This window comes from Zeus faber, assembly GCF_960531495.2.
Source record: "Zeus faber genome assembly, chromosome: 3".
Classification (NCBI taxonomy): domain Eukaryota; kingdom Metazoa; phylum Chordata; class Actinopteri; order Zeiformes; family Zeidae; genus Zeus; species Zeus faber.
In genome coordinates this window covers 37,665,797-37,688,192 of record NC_137190.1, presented here as the reverse complement: position 1 = coordinate 37,688,192, position 22,396 = coordinate 37,665,797, and the positions used below count along the sequence as shown (strand labels likewise).

The 22,396-nt window shown below is 42.7% G+C and overlaps 1 protein-coding gene across 3 annotated transcripts in view; it reads right to left on the bottom strand.

Moving 5' to 3' along the window:
- Positions 1–2,962: 2,962 nt before the first annotated feature.
- vps35 (VPS35 retromer complex component) overlaps positions 2,963–22,396 on the bottom strand; it is a 37,353-nt gene continuing 17,919 nt past the window's right edge. For 2 of the 3 annotated variants that reach the window (XM_079998111.1, XM_079998110.1), the window contains exons 7-17: positions 18,588–18,671; positions 17,294–17,403; positions 16,961–17,057; positions 16,385–16,533; positions 11,207–11,414; positions 10,952–11,107; positions 10,503–10,625; positions 10,201–10,380; positions 9,522–9,761; positions 6,057–6,200; positions 2,963–4,343 (exon numbers count right to left, since the gene is read on the bottom strand). In XM_079998111.1, coding sequence (XP_079854237.1) covers positions 4,164–4,343; positions 6,057–6,200; positions 9,522–9,761; positions 10,201–10,380; positions 10,503–10,625; positions 10,952–11,107; positions 11,207–11,414; positions 16,385–16,533; positions 16,961–17,057; positions 17,294–17,403; positions 18,588–18,671 — 1,671 coding nt within the window. In that variant the 3' untranslated portion in view covers positions 2,963–4,163. Of the gene's footprint in view, positions 4,344–5,990; positions 6,201–9,521; positions 9,762–10,200; positions 10,381–10,502; positions 10,626–10,951; positions 11,108–11,206; positions 11,415–16,384; positions 16,534–16,960; positions 17,058–17,293; positions 17,404–18,587; positions 18,672–22,396 lie in introns of all 3 variants that reach the window. The other variant, XR_013844086.1, reaches the window with a different exon arrangement.

Below are 22,396 nucleotides of genomic sequence, written 5' to 3'. Positions count from 1 at the left end.
TTTTCCCACACGGCTCAGTTACAGGTGCCAGAAAGGCACATCACGTGGAACTGTGCGGAAGATGCTGAGTGTCTGGCTAGCTGCCTTCCTCCTGTTCGACCTGGCAATCATTGCCTGGGAGCACGCAATCGGGGAAAGTGTGGTGCCCAATAACCAGTGTCACACAGAGTTCTACTTCAACTTTTACTTCCTAATGGCCGCCTCCACCTTTGAGTTCTTTGCAAATTGCAGAGACCGAGGCAGCAGTTGGGGACCCAAAGAGAGACATAACCTTTCTCCAGTTGTGGGAGTCGCCGTTACCCAGGGTGTTCCCGTGCCATTGTTCTGCGCCTCAGCACCTGGTCGGCCACAGACCAGCCATTACTGCGTTGGCCCTGATGTGGTGGGGAGCAATTCTCGCCTGTCTTGGGACAAAAGGTGGCCAAGTCCCTGGCGGTGATCGTGTTTGTTTTTGGTCTCTGCTGGGCGCCCTACGCGCTGTTGATGATCATTCACGTAGCATGCCATTCCCAGTGTGTGCACCACTTCCTGTACGAGACCTCTTTCTGGCTGCTGTGGCTGAACTCCTCCATCAACCCAGTGCTGTATCCTCTGTGCCACACCAGCTTCAGATGGGCCTTTCAGAAAACGCTCAGCCCCATTAAGGTCAAGATGCAGCTTTAGTACTTGGAAGACAATAATTAGAGGGCCACATTTTGGTGCTCCTTCAGCAGCACTTTGGAACGCAGGAAAGCACCTGCAGGGTATTTTGGTAAAGGAAAGGGCTTCTGGCAAACTGCTTTAAATAGTTAAAAATATTTACGCAGATTTTTTTCCATTGATTGTCAGTAGGATTGATGTTCATTTCAAATTGAAGTTTATATTCATGTTTTAATTTCAATAATCACATTTCTGGGTATTGTTGTGCTTTATTTGTGAATTCTGCTATAATAAATGGAAATAGTGTCGTCCGTCTCTGCTATCCATAATCTCGAATGATCCATTCACAATAGATGTGTAAGGGGAAAGAAAATGGCTATTCCTTAATAATATGTTACAGAAGAACTAAAACAAAAAAATATTTTTTTCGTAACTCAAATTACCAAGACCTTTACCATTAATTATGCAACAAAAGCTCAATCTATAAAGTCACTAACACCAGTATGACAAGGCTGAACTGCTCTGTTACTCTTAAACCGAGATCTCGAGTAAAATATTTTATAGGTGTTTATTCCCAATATTTTACACTGCTCAAAAAATATAGGGAACACTTAAACAAAACATCCTAGATCTCAATGAATGTGGTATTCCAGTTGAAAATCTTTATTCATTACATAGAGGAATGCGTTGAGAACAAAATAACATAAGAATGATCAATGGAAATCAAAATAACCCATGGAGGTCTGGATTGAGAATCATACTCAAAATAAAAGTGGAAAAATCTGATCACAGGCTGATCCACCTTCTGTGGAAATTCCTCAAGACAATTCAAAATGAGGCTCATTAGTGTGTGTGGCCTCCACGTGCCTGTATGCACTCCCTACAACATCTGGGCATGCTCCCAATGAGATGACGGATGTTCTCCTGGGGGATCTCCTCCAAAACCTGGATCAGGGCATCACTCAACTCCTGGACAGTCTGTGGTGCGACGTGGCGTCGGTGGATGGAACGAGACATGATGTCCCAGAGGTGCTCGATTGGATTCAGGTCTGGGGAACGGGCAGGCCAGTCCAGAGCATCAACGCCTTCGTCATGCAGGAACTGCTGACACACTCCAGCCACATGAGGCCAAGCATTGGCATGCAGCAGAAGGAACCCAGGGCCCACTGCACCAGCATATGGTCTGACAATGGGTCAGAGGATCTCATCCCAGTACCTAATGGCAGTCAGGGCACCTCTGGCTAGCACATGGAGGTCTGTGGAGGATATTCCTCCCCAGACCATCACTGGCCCACCGCCAAACCGGTCATGCTGGAGGATGTTGCAGGCAGCAGAATGTTCTCCACAACGTCTCCAGACTCTGTCACATCTGTCACATGTGCTCAATGTGAACCTGCTTTCATCCGTGAAGAGCACAGGGCGCCAATGGCGAATCTGCCAATCCTGGTGTTCTCTGGCAAATGCCATTCGGGTTGCACAGTGTTGGGCTGTGAGCACAGGCCCCATTTGTGGATGTTCGGGCCCTCATACCATCCTCATGGAATCTGTTTCTGACAGTTTGAGCAGAAACATGCACATTAGTGGCCTGCTGGAGGTCATTTTGTAGGGCTCTGGCAGTGCTCCTCCTGTTCCTCCTTGCACAAAGGAGAAAGCGTTCCTGTTGCTGGCTTGTTGACCTCGAGTGGTGATGGCACTGGCAAAATGCAAAGTGACCAAAAATCTGCCAGAAAAGATGAGGATAGAGAATTGGTCTGTGGCCACCACCTGCAGAACCATTCCTTTATTGGGGTTGTCTTGCTCATTGCCTCTCATTTCCACCTGTTGCCTGCTTCATTTGCACAACAGCAAGTTAAATGGATTCACAATCAGTGTTGCTTCCTAAGTGGACAGGTTGATATCCCAGAAGTGTGATTAACTTGGAGTAATATTGTAATGATTGTGTTCCCTTTATTATTTTGAGCAGTGTATATAAAAAAATTCCAACTTCAGAGTATGAGTGGTAATAGCTCAAGGATTGTGATCTTCAACCTTAGTAGTGGATCGATATCAAGTAATGCCCTTGGAAAATTATTCTGATAAAAACAAAAATGTGTGTTTGTGTCTAACATGCACGCAGAAAAAAAATTGAAAGTGTTGTCTTTGTACAATTCTGCAATAGCACAACACACTACAATCAAAGTAAAACTAAATGTCAAACGTAGAATCCCGAAAAGCGCAGTGAATCCCCCATTGCTTTTCACAAGCTCACCTGTTTTGTTTAATTAAGACCCTTTTCATTTGCCATGCATGCAAAATGAACACCACAGACGTGCGGGTTAGCATGAATCTGTTTATTTGTGCAAATGGCTTTGATGATAATTAATTCATTCTCTGATTTCCACCTTGGTTATACATACAATAAAGAATGGACAATGGGGAGGGAGAAGAGAGAGATGTGTATTGCATTTACCAAAGGCAATGACAATTTAACACCAATAGCTGCAAACAATAACAAAATGGCAAAAAAATTAAAATAATAAAACAAACGGTGGTTGACCAACAATGCGAATAATCATGCGTGTTCAACTGAACAGAGCTTCAAGCAAACGCTCAGTCTGCCATCTTAACTACTGAATTTCATGGGGAATCGGCCACTGCGGTGTGGATCTATCTGGGTGGGCCGGACAACACATTAGCAGGTGTTGGATTCACAAGGAGAAGCAAATCGTTGATGAACTCCGATTTAGGGATCGTAGCAGATTTGATTGCCCCCTCCAATCCAATCCACAGAATCAGTCAGAAATGGCGTCGCAGTGATTTAGTGGTGTCGACAGCAACCTGTACCTGAGCTGTTCAAAGAAGTACAACCATAACATTTGTTTTGACAGCGTTAAACCATCAGGTCAAAGCTCTTAATAGCCATTTCTGTACCACAGCTTGTGCTGTGATACAAGAATAATGCTGATGGTTCCGTTTTATTTTACCCGATTCCAATCTTTCCATGCCAACAGCTCTTCTCATTGACCACTGAAACATTTCTGACCAGAAAGCATCAGGCTTGACAAATCTTTTTTTGATTTATAAGAGCATGTTGAACGTTTCCTGCCAATCTTACGGGGGACGAGCGTAGCCTACAATCAGCTGAGGAGAACAAACATGATGTGACGGATGACAAATAAATGAAAGTGAATCAGTTTGTAAAAAAAGTGCACATTCCGGAGGAGTGAGCTCAGTTTGAGTACGTCTTTGATGCCAAATGGTGCGTGGGGGATGGGTGCAGTCTCGCAAAATGTTACACATTTTAGGGAAAATCGCTCACCTGGTGGGGGTGGGGAAAGTGGTGGATATTACATTTACTTGGTTGCATCACATAATTTTTCTTTTGTTAAATTTTTTTCCTTCTGTAAAACTAAACACCCTGACAAAAACACCCTGACATTTTGGATAGAATACCCCTGGGTAAAGTACATTTTCTAGAGCATTGTGTTTGCAAGTTTAATGAATATAGTTTCCACCCCCGTTGGCCCCGGCGTGTAAACAGGACTTTAGAGGACCAGGCCCTCATAGGCAGGGCCTTCAGACTCAGGAGACTCCTTCTGCAGGCGCAGGTGCTCCAGTGTGTTGTGGAAGTGCTTGTTGATCTGCTCCGTTTCTTCACTGGTCTCCAGGTTAGGCAAGTCCTCCCGGACCTTCTGGATCAGCTGATTCAGCACTTGCACTGTCACCTACGTGGGGGAAGGGAATGGGGGGGGGGGGGGGGGCGTTAGTTAAGAGAATTGACCTGATGGAACCTAAAATGACACTTTTTGTAGTTTGACATGCCAATATCAGACATGGCAAACGGCCGGAAAAGCACAATTTTGCCTCAACTTCACCTACAAATTAATAAACCGATGGTATATCCCGACCATATATCGGGAGCAGTTAGGGGTTAAGTGTATTGCTCAAGCACGCTTTGACATGCTACCAGGAGGCCGGGTATTGAACCAGCAATCCTTCAATTACCAGATGACCACCTCTACCACCTGAGCCAGAAGTGGTCTCAGAAGAGTTATTAAAAGGATCTATCCACAGTCAAGTAAAAGAACAATGTGTGAAATTATTCTCTTTGTGCAACTATGAACTCTTTGTCCAACCATGAACTGAACATTGAACATTGTTGCACTGTAAACCCTCGGGAACTGTTGTGGCGTGAGTGCAGGACCTCACTTCAGAGGTCTTCCTAAGTGGAGATGCGTCTCATTTTCTTCCACTGTAAAAATAAAGACACCATGACAAAAATTTCCATGTATTGCCCAAAGCTCTGACACCCTTGACAAGTTCCATTCTACACTCAGCAAGATATAATCGTGAAATTTGTAAAATGCCTCGAATGTGGCGTCAACCTCGGTGTGTTTGTTAAAAAAAATAAATGTCTTTGACCGTGCCAAAAACATACTGGACTGTGACCCAATCATGAGTTTATTTTTTACAAGCTACATGCCTGTAGTTTACCATCAGTGCAAGACAATTTGCACATTAACCATCTGATTTAAGTGCGAAAGGTATCCACCAAAGTTTTCCAACCTTCTCTTATAAGAAAACAAAAATCAACTCTTCCTGGTTAAAATAATCCATCAGCATCAATGCGTTTTAAAGGTCTACTACATCTACAAGCCATTCTATTGGCTTCCAATAGTTATGATTAGAACATCAAATGTGTAGAGATTCACACACTGACATGGATGCAGGCAAACACCATCTAACCAGGCAGATGGCCATTCTCCTGGCGTGTGGAGGGATGTTCTGAGTGTGTTCTGAAAATCAGAGGATCAACGAAGATGCAATAAACTGAGAAGGAGAAGCCCTTTTTTCTCCCTTTTTAAAAAAGGGAATACAGCCTAAAGGATTCAATGTTTGATAAATATAGATGAGAGCGATAACACGTCAGTTACATTGATAGTACAGCTGCTCTTGCTTATGCTCCAGAACAGCAAACATGGTCCCAATGCTCATAATCACTGGTGTGTGTGTGAGCATTTGGTGAAATCAGGATCTCACTGGCATTACACTCCGTGCGTAATGCCAGTGAGATTCTGAAGCCAACATATAATTCCACTTCCTGCTGCAATGCATGGATTTGTTAGGTCTGAATCTGAGAGTAAAAACAGGACCTTAATAGCAAGAAACAAATATCTATTTTGACAGCAACCCGTGCAGGCAGTACATCCATGTTGCGGTCGCATTGGAGACAACCGGCTACAATAAACAGCCTGGGATTCATTTTACAGTTTAGTTCAATACAGGACTGCTCATACAATCATGAATGTGAGTTTTGTTTCACAACTACATGCCTGTGTCTTTCACTTTACCCACATAATTTGTTCATTTACATCTGGTCGATGTATGGTAGGTGCAGGTAGGTGCATGGCCTAATCCTCTGTGGTGTTGTTTCATACCGCGTCGTTCTCCCGCTCATAGAAGCAGACGTATCTGTTGAGGATTTCGATGAAGAGCTGGACCTGCAGCGACGGGTCCATGCACTGGTTGGCAATCTTCAGGGCTTTCTTCAGACACTCCATTACTCGCTTGCCGTCACGGATCTGAAGAAAGATTGGATGTAATTCATTGTTGTTATCATAAAAAATAAAACACAGAAATGTAAAGATGAAATCAACAAATGTAATTTGGGGTGTAATAATACATTGTGGCATGAGATTTTGCAGTACAAAAACGTAAATTGAAAAATAGTTCATGATATCCACTGAACATACAAATTTTTCAGTTACATTAAACTGCAGAGAGCAGAATCAAAAATAAAACTTTGCTTGTTTGGCGTAGATTAGATATCGAAATCAAAACCTAGCGTCAAGTAGCACAGAGCAGCCTTAAGCTGCTTTCACAAATGCACTCCGGACAATGTCCAGATAATGTCCTGAACTGATTATCCGGACATTGTCTTGAGTTGCCCTTTCACACATTTAGCAAAAAAAACGGAGATTGTCCGTGTGAGACGCATTTACATTACCTGGAAATAATCAGTTTGCTTTAGACGAGGGGCGGAGACTGGGTAGAGTGTGCAGGAGGCAGGATGTAATGCAATGACGCTACGGCGTTTACGGCACACAAGATAGCAGACCGGGCTACAGACTTATCAGTAGTCTGGCTTTTTTTTGCGTTGATACTCCATGTATTTGGACGTATGCACAATATAAACGAGAGTGGAAAGGAATACTAAAGAAAACAGAAAGGAGTACGCAGCAGTTACGCTCCGTGCACCATGCATGAAGGTAAATAACTGGCATATGAGACACGCCCACTCGCTCATTGTGAATGCCCCGGACAATTACCTGCTCTGTTCACATACAGTACCACTCAATCGGACATTAGCCAGAATTTGTACTATGGTGCTGGCTGGGTAAAGTCCGGGTCAAATGATTCCGACATTTGCCTTCACACACACAGCTTATCCGGGGAATGTCTGGATAATTTCAGGTTTGCAGTGCATGATTGAAAGCAGCTTCTGTGAGTGATATGATGGCAGCAGTAACGGTGAACCAAGTGTATCTTCACACCCCTAGTCGGGATAGAGTAGAGGAGGGAGGTAGAGTAGACACCCAATCCCTCTCTTCTGGAGGAACAACAGCTATCACAGCTTCTCAGACAAAATCTTTAAAACAAAAAAATCTTTACAATTATGCTTACAAATATGGTTGATTTAATAATTTAAATATTTTTTTTTTAACTAGAGCAACACTATGTATGCTCTTGCTATTAGTTAGTGGTATAACAGAACGTAGTTGATCTGTACTGGTCTCCCCACGGTTCGGCACGAATGTGAACCGTGGATCAATTGCAGAATTTAACCATCATAGTGAAATGCAGTTTTACTGCCGCTCTTACTTTTTTTTTTTTCAATTGATAATTCCATAAAACTCAATTCAGAGTTGCAGTGAAAAGATAGACAGGACAGATGCGTGCTGTGTTTTACTCTGCAGCACAATGATTGGTTTACGCTACTTTGCGCAACGTTGATGCTACTTTACCACATATCGTGAAGCAAATGTCGCCGCAATGAATCTGTTTTTCCGCCATATTGGAGCGGTCAAGATCCGCTTGTAAACATTATACGAAGATACAATACTCTACAAAATCGACTGTAGCTCGCTTAATTCTGAAACAATTTTCATGAAATTCAGTTTGTTATAAACATGAGAAATTGAACATGACACTGCAGTACCAGATGGCAGTTCTGAGGTGAGAGAAACACAGCAGCCCCTATGAGTCATGCGGCCGCAATGACTACTCAATCCTATTTAGTCCGTCAAAATAATTAATTTACCTACCCGCTTTCCCATTCAAAAGGCATAAAAACGGATAAGGATAAGGATAGGAGGGTTATTTTTCAACCCGGGCCTTATCAAAATCTTATCTCCCAAAATGTATTAATGTTCAAAGTATTACCTCACTGGACACTTTAAAAATGAGAAACCCATCATTGCTGCAGCTTTTCATTGTGCTTGAATCAATGGGGCAAATGCTCTTTTTTTCGAAAATGGGAAACTCAAGCCACTTGCACTGAAAGCCATAAATCTACTGGAAATGTTCCGTATTGGCGTCATGTGGGAAAGGGAGCCAGTCTTCATGTCCCGTAAGAGTCGTTTCTGAAGTTTCCCCACTCTCGTCTAGTATAATTTCCGGGAAATTCCGGAAAGGAATGGAAGCAGTAACAGTACCACAAAGTAGGAGTGGAGCCGAATAAAAACCCCCCACAAATAATGGATTTTTATGAATATTTATTTCAAGTTATTTGTTTTTGGGAAGAAAAAATAAAACGTCTCTATGGAGACAGCTCTTTATATTCTTAAACTTAATTACTTTTCTTCATAAAAATACCACTCAGGTGACCCTAGAGGGCATCAGAGCCGGCGGGAGGGAGCGGACAGGGAGAGGGAGAGGGAGAACAGGTGGAGAACGTTCCTTCTCCGGAGGCAGAATGTAGGACAGGTTTAAAACGACCACTGATTTAATAACTTTGAGTGTTTGGGTTATTGCCTCCGGGGGTGGGGGCTCTGTCAGCAGAGGGAACTGAGACCAGGAGGAGCAAGAAGACGGGGGTCGAAAACCGAAACTGATTCTGATTTTGTTGCCTTGCCTCGAGTGATATTAAACACCTCTCGTGCCAGAATTAAGTAATGCATCCGTAACATTCTTCAATGTGGGAACAGACTCCGTAAGGGAGGCCAATGTGGGAATGACTACCAACTGCCTTTTCCAGATATTTTTTATCCAGAAATGTTATGGATTCCATGGGGGAAAGGAGCTTCACGTACTCATATGTGCGCTGTTTTCAACAACAGTAGCGTCTCATCAGATCTTAAACAACTTTTTGCAATTGCTGCAGTACATCCAAAGAACAACGTTGGCTACAATAGGTTACCAGTAGGAAGCGGTGCAACTTCCTGTTCATAGTCTCATAACTACTTATAAGGTGACACAATAATGGAGTCGAAATAAGGGTATTATCTGAAAATATCCAGGATATAAGGTCTGAAATTTTGTTGATATAATACATAAAAATAACATGCTGTTAAATGGATTGTAGCTTTAACGAGCATATTTAATAATATTACATTACATTACATTTCATTTACATTTAGTCATTTAGCAGACGCTTTTATCCAAAGCGACTTACAATTGTTCAAACACCGACGGACGCAGCCATCAGGAGCAATTAGGAGTTAAGTGTCTTGCTCAAGGACACTACAGCATGCTAGCAGGAGGAGCCTGGGATCGAACCAGCAACCTTTAGATCACTAGACCACCAGCTCTACCGCCTGAGCTACCATCCCCATATGATATATTGTTCAACTAATATTGACATTTTGTAAAACTACTCAAAGTGAAGAAATCAAAAACCGCACCTCCTCGCCGTTCTTGTCAGTGCTGCGGCTGGACCAGAAGAGGTGGGCACAGACGCTGACAGCGCGACACTGGTCTGGTTTCTTCAGCAACTTGGAAGCAGCCAGTGCACACTGCGTCCTCAGGGGCTCATGGTTCTCCTCACTGAAGCAGCGTGTGCGCTCAAAGGTGCCAATAATAAGCGTGATGGCTGCCAGCTGGGCCTTGGAGTCACTGATCTCGTCCTCATACAGAGAAAAGGCCTGCAGGAGAGGTGGGTAAAACTAAGTAAAACTGACACCTCAATTCAATGCGCCAAATAATTTTTTTTATTCATAAAAAAATTTGAATGACTCATTTTTTTCGTCCCTTTTTTGATGCTGGAAAATGTGACACGGGAGTAATTAGTTGGAGAATTGATAAAGGCAGATTGATATTTTCATTTTGTGAACAATGTTGTGGGAGATGGGAGCACGCTCTTGGGAAAAAAAAAAAAATAATAATAATAATAATAAATAAATAAATAAATAAATATATATATATATATATATATATATATATATATATATATATATATATATATATATATAAAAACTAATCTTAAGATATAGAAAATTTGTCTGGTATTTGAACTTTGGTATATAGCTAAAGAGCTGAATGTGGCAACTGGAAGCTACTGAAAAGGATTAGAGTATGCTTTACCTGTGACATGAACTCATAGGCCACAGTCTCATGGTTTTCAAAGGCGATTTCACCAGCGGCCAGAGCCCCCTGCAGGAAAAGCCGAAGGGGGAGCTCAGCTAGTTCTGCCTTGATGAGTGCGCTGATCGTCTGGTGGGCGAAGGAGAATATCTTCTGGCACTTTTTCTCCCACTTGTCATCCTGATGGAGACACATTCAAAAAACATTTTGAGATTTCCCTTTAGTTTGCACTGTATCGGATGCTCTTTTCCCCTTGATAAGGTCAGGCATATCTAGAATAAATCAGAATGGAATGTGTGTACCAATGAGGAGTTCTCCTTGTATCTGAAGGCCAACTGGTAGGCAGAAAATATGAGAGGAGGGAGTGTGTAACGAATCCTTTGGTTTCCACCAGCTCCAAAATGCTTCCTGGCAGTGTTCAGAATCTGGATGCACATCGCAACAATGTTAGTAACAATAAAATTACATGAACAAAACCTTTTTTTTTTTTTTTTCCCTCCCCATTATTCACATGCACCAACAATTTCTAGTTATATCCATATTCCAGTAATAATTATAATTAACAATTTCATATTTACAATCGAGAGACAAAGCTAAACCCACGCTAACCCTGACACAGACACATGGTGTATAATCCATTAGTCATTTGGAATATATATTGCATCTTTTACAAGCATTGCCAAAACCTCAACCGACCAAACAAACATCCAATAAGGAACCACCCACAGAGGAACTAACTGATAATTCTCACCAAGTACTGTTGGTCATGGTCTTCTGAATGCAGCAGATGGATGAAACGTCCAACCAGACTCTGCTCTTCAGCAAAGTCCTCTGGGTCCGGGTCCTCGGCTGGCTGGTCTGGCTGATCCTGGATCAGCGTAGACACAAGGCTCAGGATGGCGTCCACCTAGAGAAATCATTGGACAGGGACTGAAGTGAAGAGGGATTCACAGGCAATGAGGAATGCTGACGTCCTTGTGAAGAAATACTGGTGCTTTAATCCTACCTGCTCTTGGGCCAAAATGGTGGTGTTATAGTCCAGTGTATTGCTCAGCACGTAGCAGCTCATGCTTTTGCGCGATTCGTAGTCAAAGTACTCAAACAGCGGTGGAAAGTGCTTGAGCTGTAGCACGGTGAGGATGTTGTTGTAAGTGTCCACAGGGATTTTGAGCAGCCTTGTCAGCTCCTTGGACACTGCACTACTGGTTGCAATGCTGAAGACATCACATAAAACAAATAGGGAATAGACAAAAAAACATAGACACATAACATTTCAACACTTTCTATTGTCTTTCCTTGACACTGAGGTAAGGAAAATGTTACACCCAGAGAAGTCCCGGATAGTACTCGCATAGATTTTATTTTATTTATTATTATTTCTGTAAATCATTACATTTTTCAAGGTTTCAGACATGACGCTCATGTTGAGAGCTTGAACCTCCAGGGTCCCAATGTATTAGTCCTCAGCTTCATCAAACAAGTCAAGTCAACCAAGTCATCCATGGGAATGTGCCAAAGTGCACAACCCAAATGTAGGAATAATGATTGAAAAATATGACAGGATTTTTTGCTTCCTAATCCAGGATCTGCCATGAAGACACTTGGGCTGCCCCCTGAAAGTCAATGAGTCTAATCATCTTTCGGAGACCCGTCAGTGGACTGAGATTCTTAGAGTCGAGCAGTCGTTATTAGGGGTCCAGCCCCAAAGGAAAGGAAGCCCTATTGCTTTTGTTAATGAAAAACTGATGTCAGTAGTCTGTGGATCTCATTGATCTGCCACACTCACAGGCAAGATTAATAAAATGTGTATTCCAGGCAGTTCTGACATGCCGCATCCAAGTTTAAGATCAGTCCATTATTGTGGAATAATTTAGTAAAAAACTGCATTTTTTTCCATCACCGCATGCCCAAATGACTGCTCGCACAGGTCAAAAGATAGCCTTGTAGTCTTAGTGATTATTACGGAGTACACAGATCACGTGATGACACTGCAATCTACCAGGCCATTACGAGTGAGCTTCTGCATTCATAAAATATACCAGCGGCGATAGCCAGGACAGCGGACTCTCCGTGGACCATTGTCGGGGCCAATTGGCATGCTCACCGACTGGACTTTCAGCTGAGTGCAATTTGCCCTTGTCTTTCATCTAATTGCAGTTATCCATGTGTGGCAAAGTAAATAATCAGTTCGCCAGTGGGAGCCCGCTGCAGGCTCCATGGAATGTGTGCACGCACACAGGCTCCGCGGACATGGGACACCCGTTTTTTTTTTTGTTTCGTTCAATTATGGAAAAGTACATACATCAAAAATATTTAAAAAAATACTGTTTTTATTTATTTCATTTGGAGAAACGAGGATGCGCAGCGGAGGGTAAATGCATATTGGTATACATTTACGCATCTACACCTCTGCTCTAAACTTGCCTGTTTCATGAGTTATCAGTCTTAAATAAGTATAAAACTTAAAATAATTGTCCACTTACATCAAAATGTAAGGAAATTCTTGGGGGTACTGTGCGGGGGGGAGCTGTTTTTTTTTTCTTGCAAAACACCTGCAGGTGAAATGTAATTGACCTTGTTTGGATGTTATTTATGTATAGCCTTAACAAGACTGAATTAATGTGAAGAAAGTCCTATTTTGATTCAAAGATATACTGTATATGTAGATTTGAGTTTATTTATTCAGAGGTTTATGAAACACATAATTGTGAAGGCAGTTTCCTGATGATTTACATTGTGCAATAAAATAATTGTGTTCCCCAAAATGTTTGCCAAAACAGTGTGTTTTTATTATAGATTTAGGTTACTTTATTTTACCTCTTTTATGGAATGAAACCATGAGTAATGGGGACACTTTCTCTGTGACTCGTTCCTCAATCTCCTCTTTCCTGTAGGCGTGCTCTTAGCCAGGTGCAACCCTAATCACATGAGCAGCTGTATTCTATCACCTAGTTATGGTCCTGCCCTTGAAGCGTTAGCCTCAAGCGTTGGCCCATTTGTAGTCGCTCTCGTGTAAAGACGCACGTCTACCTCTGCACGTCAACCGAAGCAAGGACACCGAACAAGGCAAACCTGCCTTCTTTCTCTCACTCCATACAAAATGTGCTACTACCGCATCCCTACAACTTCAAGGTCACCCAGAAAGCCTCGTTATACCATACGCCGATGCAATCCGGGTAACCTCAGGTCCCTGCAGCAAACATCTTCTGCAAAGACCTCCTTCTCTGTTGGCTTGTGGAACTGTCGATCTGCAGTTAACAAGGCAGACTTCATTTCTGGTCATGCCAACTACCTCTCCTTGGAGCTCCTTGCTCTCACTGAGACATGGATTAAACCGGAAGATAGCGCAACCCCGGCTGCACTCTCCACTAACTACACATTCTCCCACACATCCAGACCATCTGGCCGTGGTGGTGGGACTGGCCTGCTAATTTCCAACACATGGAAATTTAATCCACTGCTGCCTTTAAACAACTTTGCCTCCTTTAAATATCACGCCGTCTTGGTGACTGCTCCGGTGAAAGCCTATGTGGTCGTCATCTACCGTCCACCAGGACAACTAGGTGACTTCCTACATGAGCTTGACACCCTGCTGTCATCAATTCCTGAGCATGAATGTCCCATGCTCGTCCTCGGAGACATGAACATCCACTTGGACAGTGCGACCTCGGCTGACTTCCTGTCTTTGGTTCGCTCGTTCGACCTAAGACAGGTCCCGACTCCACCGACTCACAAGGCTGGCAAAGAGCTTGATCTCATTCTTGCTCGGAGCTGTACCACGGACAACCTATGGGTCACTCCTCTTCATCTCTCTGACCACTTCTTCATCCACTTCAATGTCCAGCTACCAAAACAACCCCCCACCTTCCCACCCATGGTTACTATCCGCAGCAATCTCCGCAACTTGTCTCCCACCCACTTCTCCTCTGTGCTCTCCTCTTCTCTTCCACCCCACGGCACTTTCTCCTCTCTGCAGGTTAATGATGCCACTGACTCCCTCTGCTCCACCTTGAGCTCATGTCTGGATAGCCTGTGTCCACTATCCACCAGACCTGCTCGTTCAACCCAGTCGCACCCTTGGCTGACTGACACCCTCGGGACAACGCGCACTGATCTCAGAGCAGCCGAGAGGAAATGGCACAAATCCAAAACAATTGAGGATCTTGCAAGCTACCAGACACTGCTGTCCTCCTTCTCTTCCAGCATCACTGCTGCCAAGAAGGCCTTCTTCAACGATAGAATCAACGGTGCCACAGACACACGTAAGTTATTCGCCACCTTCAAGTCTCTGCTTTACCCTCCACCACCTCCCCCAGCTACTAACCTCACTGCTGACTGCCTTGCCTCCTTTTTTACTAACAAAGTGGCAGCCATCAGCAGCCAATTCACTAAACAACTTACTCACAACCTGTCTTCTCCAGCCCTAGGCTCATCGTTCCCTGGTTTCACCCCCCTCGCTGTAAGTGAGGTATCTAAACTACTAACATGTAGCCGTCCTACTACCTGTCCGCTAGATCCGATCCCATCTAACCTCCTTCAAGCCATATCACCGACTATCACCCCGGCAATCACACATGTGATTAATTCTTCCCTGACTTCCGGCACTTTCCCTTCTGCTTTCAAAGCGGCTCGGGTCGCACCACTGCTCAAAAAACCCTCACTCGATCCCAATCAAGTAGAAAACTATCGGCCGGTCTCTCTCCTCCCATTCCTTTCCAAAACCTTAGAGAGGGCGGTCTCTAGACAGGTTACAGAATACCTGTCAAGAAACAACCTTCTTGATACACTTCAATCTGGCTTCAAAAGTGGTCACTCCACCGAAACAGCCCTGTTGTCTGTGACAGAGGCCTTAAAAACTGCTAGAGCTGCTGCCAAATCCTCGGTTCTCATTCTGCTAGACTTATCAGCTGCTTTTGACACTGTCAATCATTGCATAGTCCTGTCCATACTCTCAAGTATGGGCATAACGGGAAGTGCACTTTTCTGGTTCGAATCTTACCTTACTGGGCGCTCGTTCAGTGTGACATGGCGAGGCCAGCTGTCTGTGCCTCACAACCTCACCACAGGGGTGCCCCAAGGCTCGGTGCTAGGACCCCTCCTCTTTGCCATATACACCACCTCACTGGGCCCGATCATCCGCTCACATGGCTTTTCATATCACTGCTATGCGCATGATACTCAACTCTATCTGTCCTTCCTGCCCGACGACCCTACTGTCTCGACGCGGATCTCGGATTGTCTCGCTGACATATCCACATGGATGAAGGATTATCATCTTCAACTAAATCTGGTAAAAACGGAACTGCTGGTCTTCCCGGCCAAACAAGGTATTTATCACAACATTGATATTAAAATCGACTCTCTATCTCTTGTTCCTACCAAGGCTGCAAGGAATCTTGGTGTCATTATTGATGACCAACTGACATTCTCGGACCATGTTGCGCCGTCTCCCGGTCCTGCCACTTCGCACTACTCAACATCCGAAAAGTCAGGCCGTACCTGACCCAATATGCCACTCAACTGCTGGTACAAACGTTGGTGATGTCCCGTCTCGACTACTGCAACGCCCTCTTAACAGGCTTGCCGGCCTGTGCGGTGAAGCCACTACAGATGATACAGAATGCGGCGGCGCGACTGGTGTTCAACCAGCCAAAGAGGGCACATGTCACTCCACTGCTCATCGAGCTTCACTGGTTACCTGTAGCCGCCCGCATCAAGTTCAAGTCTCTTATGCTGGCCTACAGAGTGATTGCTGGGAATGCTCCCGCCTACTTAAATGCTCTTGTAAGAGCACATGTTGCCCCCCGGATGCTGCGCTCGTCAAATGAGCGTCGCCTGGCTCTGCCGGCCATACAGCCACGGCAATCCAGGCTATTCTCATTTGTAGTTCCACGTTGGTGGAACGAGCTGCCAAAAATGACCAGAGCGGGGACCTCCCTCTCTGTCTTTAAGAAGCACTTGAAGACCCAGCTCTTCAGTGAGTACCTCCTGTCCTAACCTACAATCACTTAGCACCACCTTGCAGTATTTATTGTTAAACGAATGTTGTTGTTACACTAATCTCTGTTGCAATGTAGCTTGAACGTTATTCTCCCTTGTAAGTCGCTTTGGATAAAAGCGTCTGCTAAATGACTAAATGTAATGTAAATGTAAAATGTAATGTAAAGCACAGCATTTGGCTTACTGTTCCAGGTTGAGCTTGTTGAAGATCTCCACGGTGCTCTCTAGGACTTTGTCTACGTAATCGACACGGTCGGGGTAACACTTCATGGCCAGGTTGATAAGAGACACCTGGAGAGAAACAACGTCCTCCGATGGCATATCCTGGCGAGACTGTGGACAGAGGAAATGTTTGCAGGTATATGGAAGCGTAACATGTGTGTTTGTTTTCAGCTTCCACCTAGAAGCATTACTCTAGCTTGGTATGGTCTGTGTATTTTCCCCCAGGCGAGACAATTTTTGTAAGTGCTCAAGCTTAATTCACTTATTTCAACAGCTGAGCCCCTTTTTCACAGAAAACACTAGCCACTTTTATACAGAGATCCCGCAATATTGCCGAAAAGAAGATCCGTCTCCGACTACGATTTGTTCTGTTACACTGAACCAAACAAAGGGGGCATAATGCCGTCTCCCTGTGTGCCTTGACACCGAAGCAGTATAACATTGTATTCAAAAACAGGCACAGTGGAATGCAAAACTTTTAAAGATTCACTGTAAGATACATTTTGACTTGAGGTGCCCAATGAATATGTAAGGATACCTGAATAACCGTGGCCACTTGCTGGGAGAAGATGTCAAACAGTTTTATTTCAGCTGGAATGCCAGGGCCGTCTTCTCGGTGAGCAAACAGGGCCAATCTGAAGCACAGAGCACAAAAATCATTACCACAAACCTTGTGGAGACTGGAGCCAGGATAATTTGTTAATATGACCAAAACGTTTACCACTAATATCAAAAGCTTAATCACATGCAATTCACATGCTAAAGACTTTTGAATCATACTTTTAGATACTGGTAAGGCAAGGGAAGCCAACTTCATTTATATTGCACAATTCATACACAAAGACAAATAGGTAAACTGACAGGCCTTTACCTGTCTATTAGAGCGATGATGATGTTTTTGACGTTGACGTGCTGGTGCAACTCGGCACACGAGCGCAGGAAGGGGTTGAGGGTCTGGAGGTGGAACTCATCGGGGAAGACCTGAGGCAGTATGGAATGTGGAAGCGTCAATTAGAGGAGTCGCAGTAGGGGGAAATTGTTCCATCTATGTTCAGTGTGTTGCTATCAGGCAAGAAGTCTGAAATTTATTTTTGTTGCCCTGAATACCAAACCATATCTACAATTTTTGGATATTTACGGTTGCTGCAACCCATTAAAAACATCTTCTTAAACTAGAGCCGCACATACATTTTCCCGCTACCCGTGACAGAGAGGGTTGGAATCATTATCTTTAGAATACTGAAGTGCCGCACTAGCATGTCAATATGGGCAATCTGTACATTCAGACATTAATGCAAAACAAAATGCATTTGTTGCATTTTCAACAGTTTGTCAATAAACAAATCTTTAGTTTATACTTAATGTTGATTCATGCATGTAAAAAATAAGGTTATACTTGCAGTACTGTAGACTCAAAATTGGACAAACTGCACTTAAGCAGTGCAAGTTTATAACATAAATTTTGCTCTCTCAATATTAAAGCTATCGGTCAAACTGTGGTCTGTGCACTACAATTAATGAACTATAATTAATTCAAAACAATTAACATCTCAGTGTGTGGATTGAGAAAAAAACAACCTATCCTTCAAGATTTTTATTTTTTATTTCAATCCTGTAGGGCCCCATTAAATATTCAAATGATCCGTGTCTGAGAGCAGTATTGTGGAAAGTTAGAAAGTCCCTCCAGGAATTCACGCAAAAATTAACAGAAATTCAACCAATCGCTGCATTACTTGTGAGAGCTTGCATTCGTGTCCAGTGCCTGCAACATTTATGCATAATTTTGTCAAATTGTGAAATCATGGCACATTTATGAATAAAATGGTCCAATTCAAAACGAATGTCTGTCCTTGCAAATTAAGTCCAGACACAGAGTGGATGTTACCGAAACGTTCTGCTTGGCTACATCGCTATGTGACTAGCATAGCTATGCAAACAAACTGCATGAAAGTTGGGGAAAACTGTTAAGTAGCCCGGCGACATTATCGTGGAACGCAAACAAAAACTCACTTATTCAAAACATTTCTTCTCGCCAATTTGCAATTATGCAAGCATCCCCCGCCATTTCATTGCTACCAACACTAAAAATGTTGCAAATTGCATCCAACCGTGCCGAGCGGTATGAAAATGGCTGCGTTGCAGGTAGCATGAAGGTCAACATGTACCTGAATGATGCACTCCATGAGATACTCCTGAGCAAGTGAGTCTCTACAGTTCACTACCTGCTCCAGCACACCAGGCAGCACGATCTGGAACAGATGAAGGAAGACAATAACTGAAACCCACAGAGCCATATGTGCCCATCAAGAACAGCAAAAATATTAAAATACATATTTGTATACTGAATTTAAATAGGTTACAAAAACATGTAAAATATAAATGAATGAAACAAAAAATGCAACACATTCAACACATTCATTATTCAGTTTCCATTATTCCAGCTTCTATTGCTCAAAATTAAGGTGCAAACGAACTCCTTCATTTTGGAAGGTCTATAAATATAAGGGGTGGCACGATTCTCCAAAACCACTATTCAATTTGACTTTCGATTTAAACATAAGGGTTTTTCTTTTCTTTAAGCACTGACAGCTATGCCATGTAAGACTTGAGAGTCTTGATTTGTAAAGAAAAACACTTGTTTCTCAATAAGTAACTTTGAGTCCACACATTAAACCATTATAATGGTCTTTTCGGTAATGAAATGGTGTATAAACAAAATATTTCATACAATTTCATAGTTAAAAAAATGCTTGGGAGCCATAAGAGCTGTCTTTTTTCAGTGAGCAGGATCATCTGGCTCACTGAAAAGAGACAAACTTTACAACACTATTGTCTGCAATTGTGTCTTCTCCTCTGTATACGCTCTGTACATTGTCTAATCTGACTTATTTCCTATTTTTACTCATATCACAGCATTGTAATCTCTTGAACTTGTATTCTGTTTAACATTATTATCTTATCTTTTGATATCACAATCCAAATCATATCCGTAATGTTAACTAGTCTTATGGAGCACGTAGCGGCCTTTCTCACAAGCTGCCGGTTTCTGTCCTGCCCTCTCAAGTAGAAAATCAAATAGACATATTGTAAAATGTATCATTTCATTGAATCAGGTACACATTTACTTTAAATTATTTGAACGCACAAGCTGCAACATCCAGCGCCTGCGGCAAGCTGCGGCTCGAGCTTCGACAGTGTTTGACCAATCCCAATCCCTTAGCTTTTATCAAACTATGTTCATGCGTATCCTGTGGACCTGTCCCGCAAATTCCGTGTGATTCGGAAGTAGCGTACGGTTTTTGAGAAGAAGACTTTTGATGGTTTTTCAAAAAATTCTAAATGGTGTGAACTTCAAATTTCAAGATACCACCATGGCACTTGGTAGACATGTTTACCATCATGTTTCTGGCTGCTCTGACAAATCTCAAGTGGATCTATTACTGTGTCATGATTTTGGTAGCCACTCGTCCCGTAAAACACGGAATCATCCTCTTTTTGACAATTAAATCTTGCGCCCCGTTTTAAATTCAATACCGCATTTAAATCCAAACTATCTAAAATAAAAACCAAAAATTAAATTTTTTAATGAACAACTTACCCTGACAAAGATTTTACTTCGACTTAAATCAATGTTGCCAAGTGTAGGTGGAATCATGCATGTAACAGTTCTTAACTATTTTTGCCAGTTCTTAGTTTACTGATTAGTTTGTGAACAACTTCTAGCATTGGATTTTGGCGGAAGGCGAAGACTCAAATGAACAAATCCTTTTGGCTGATGATTCAGTGTCGTTCACTGAGAAGATTCTTTCGAAATGAATTAATCGTTCACGAACGACTCAAAACAAATAACTTCCGCTGCTGATGTCATATGACTTCTTGTGAACTGCAGACGTGCCTCCTGCGGATGTCCGCCATTTTGGCTGTATCTAGTTGCTCTTGATGCCAATGCCAATGCACTACTTTCAGGTTCCGCTTTCACAATACAGGTTCTAAAGCCACACTCACACAGGCATGTATTTTGCCCACCAGAAACATTTTATTAGCAATTTCCTCAAACATCAAGATATCACCACGGCACTTGGTAAACATGCTTACCATCATGTTTCTGGTTGCCCTGGAAAATTGCAAGTGGATTTATTACTATGTCATGACTTTACAGCAAATCGGTTGCCTAATTATTTCGCCAATTTTTGACCAACCCCTTTGCTTTTCTCAAACTATATTCATGCGTATGCGCATGTGGTGGCAGCAATGACCCTTTGACTCAGAATGCATCCTGTATCGCCCACTATAGGCCAATCAGTGCCATTGTTTGTGGCCAGGTTATGTGTGGCCTCAACTACGTGTGCGTTGAAATGGAAAAAAAGTTACCAATGTATGGATATGTTATTTGACAAAATACAGGAGAAAAATAAATGAAAAGAAATAAATAAAAATTAATCATAAATAAAGTTGCAGGCAGCATTACACAGGGTCCAGTTTAGTCGTGTTAAATACGTTTTACAGTTTTCCGATATCTGTGCAATGTAGCACAAATTACAATTATTCAATTTTCATAGTGCAATGTCTTGGACAAGGTACAAAAACATCAACAAGCGTGAACATCGTACTGTGAAGAGATTTGTGGCTGATTCAGAGCACAGACGGATTTGTGCAGAAAAATTCATCGGATTAAGGGAGTAGCTGCTAAAATGCCATTACAAAGCAGCAAACAGGTATTTGAAGCTGTTGATGCCTCTGGAGTCCCGCGAATCTCAAAGTGTAGGATCTTCCAGAGGCTTGCAGTTGTGCATAAACCTACTATTCGGTCAACCCTAACCCATGCTCACAAGCAGAAACGGTTGCAGTGGGCCCAGAAATACATGAAGACTAATTTTCAAACAGTCTTGTTTACTCATGAGTGCCGTGCAACCCTGGATGATCCAGATAGATGGAGTAGTGGATGGTTAGTGGATGGCCACCATGTCCCAACAAGGCTGCGACGTCAGCAAGGAGGTGGCGGAGTCATGTTTTGGGCCGGAATCATGGGGAGGGAGCTGGTAGGCCCCTTTAGGGTCCCTGAAGGTGTGAAAATTACCTCTGCAAAGTATATAGTTTCTGACCACTTTCTTCCAAGGTACAAAAAGAAGAACCGTGCCTTCCATAGCAAAATCATCTTCATACATAACAATGCACCATCTCATGCTGCAAAGAATACCTCTGTCATTTGCTGCTATGGGCATAAAAGGAGAGAAACTCATGGTGTGGCCCCCATCCTCCCCTATTGAGAACCTTTGGAGCATCCTCAAGCAAAAGATCTATGAGGGTGGAAGGCAGTTCGCAACAAAACAGCAGCTCTGGGAGGTTATTCTGACATGCTACAAAGAAATTCAAACAGAAACTCTCCAAAAACTCAGAAGTTCAATGGATGCAAGAATTGTGAAGGTGATATCAAAGAATGGGTGCTATGTTAACATGTAACTTGGCCTGTTAAGATGTTTTTGATTGAAATAGCTTTTGATTTCAGTAAATTACCTTCTAATTCTGCAAATTCAACAAATGACCATTTTCAGTTCTTTACAACCTATAAAATGTTTTGAAACTCTATTGTGCATAATAATTTGGAACAGTGCATTTTGGGTTTTGGAAAAAAATACTGTTATCATTGGGAGGTTTGTTCAAAAACATTCAAATTATACCCTAACGGTAGTAAGGGTAGTAAGCGGAAAATTGGCGGTTCGATCCCAGGCTCCTCCTGGTAGCATGTTGATGTGTCCTTGAGCAAGACACTTGTTAGGGGGTTCCCTAACTGCTCCCTGGGGGCCTACACATGGCAACCCAGTGCTCCTAGATATGTAAGAAACTAGGATGGGTAAATGCAGAGAAATTGCGAATTTCCCCGTTGTGCCACTGATAAGGGTTTATAAAATAAAAAAAATATATATTTAGGAAAATCTGAGAAAAATATAATTTGCATAATAATTTTGAACGCGGT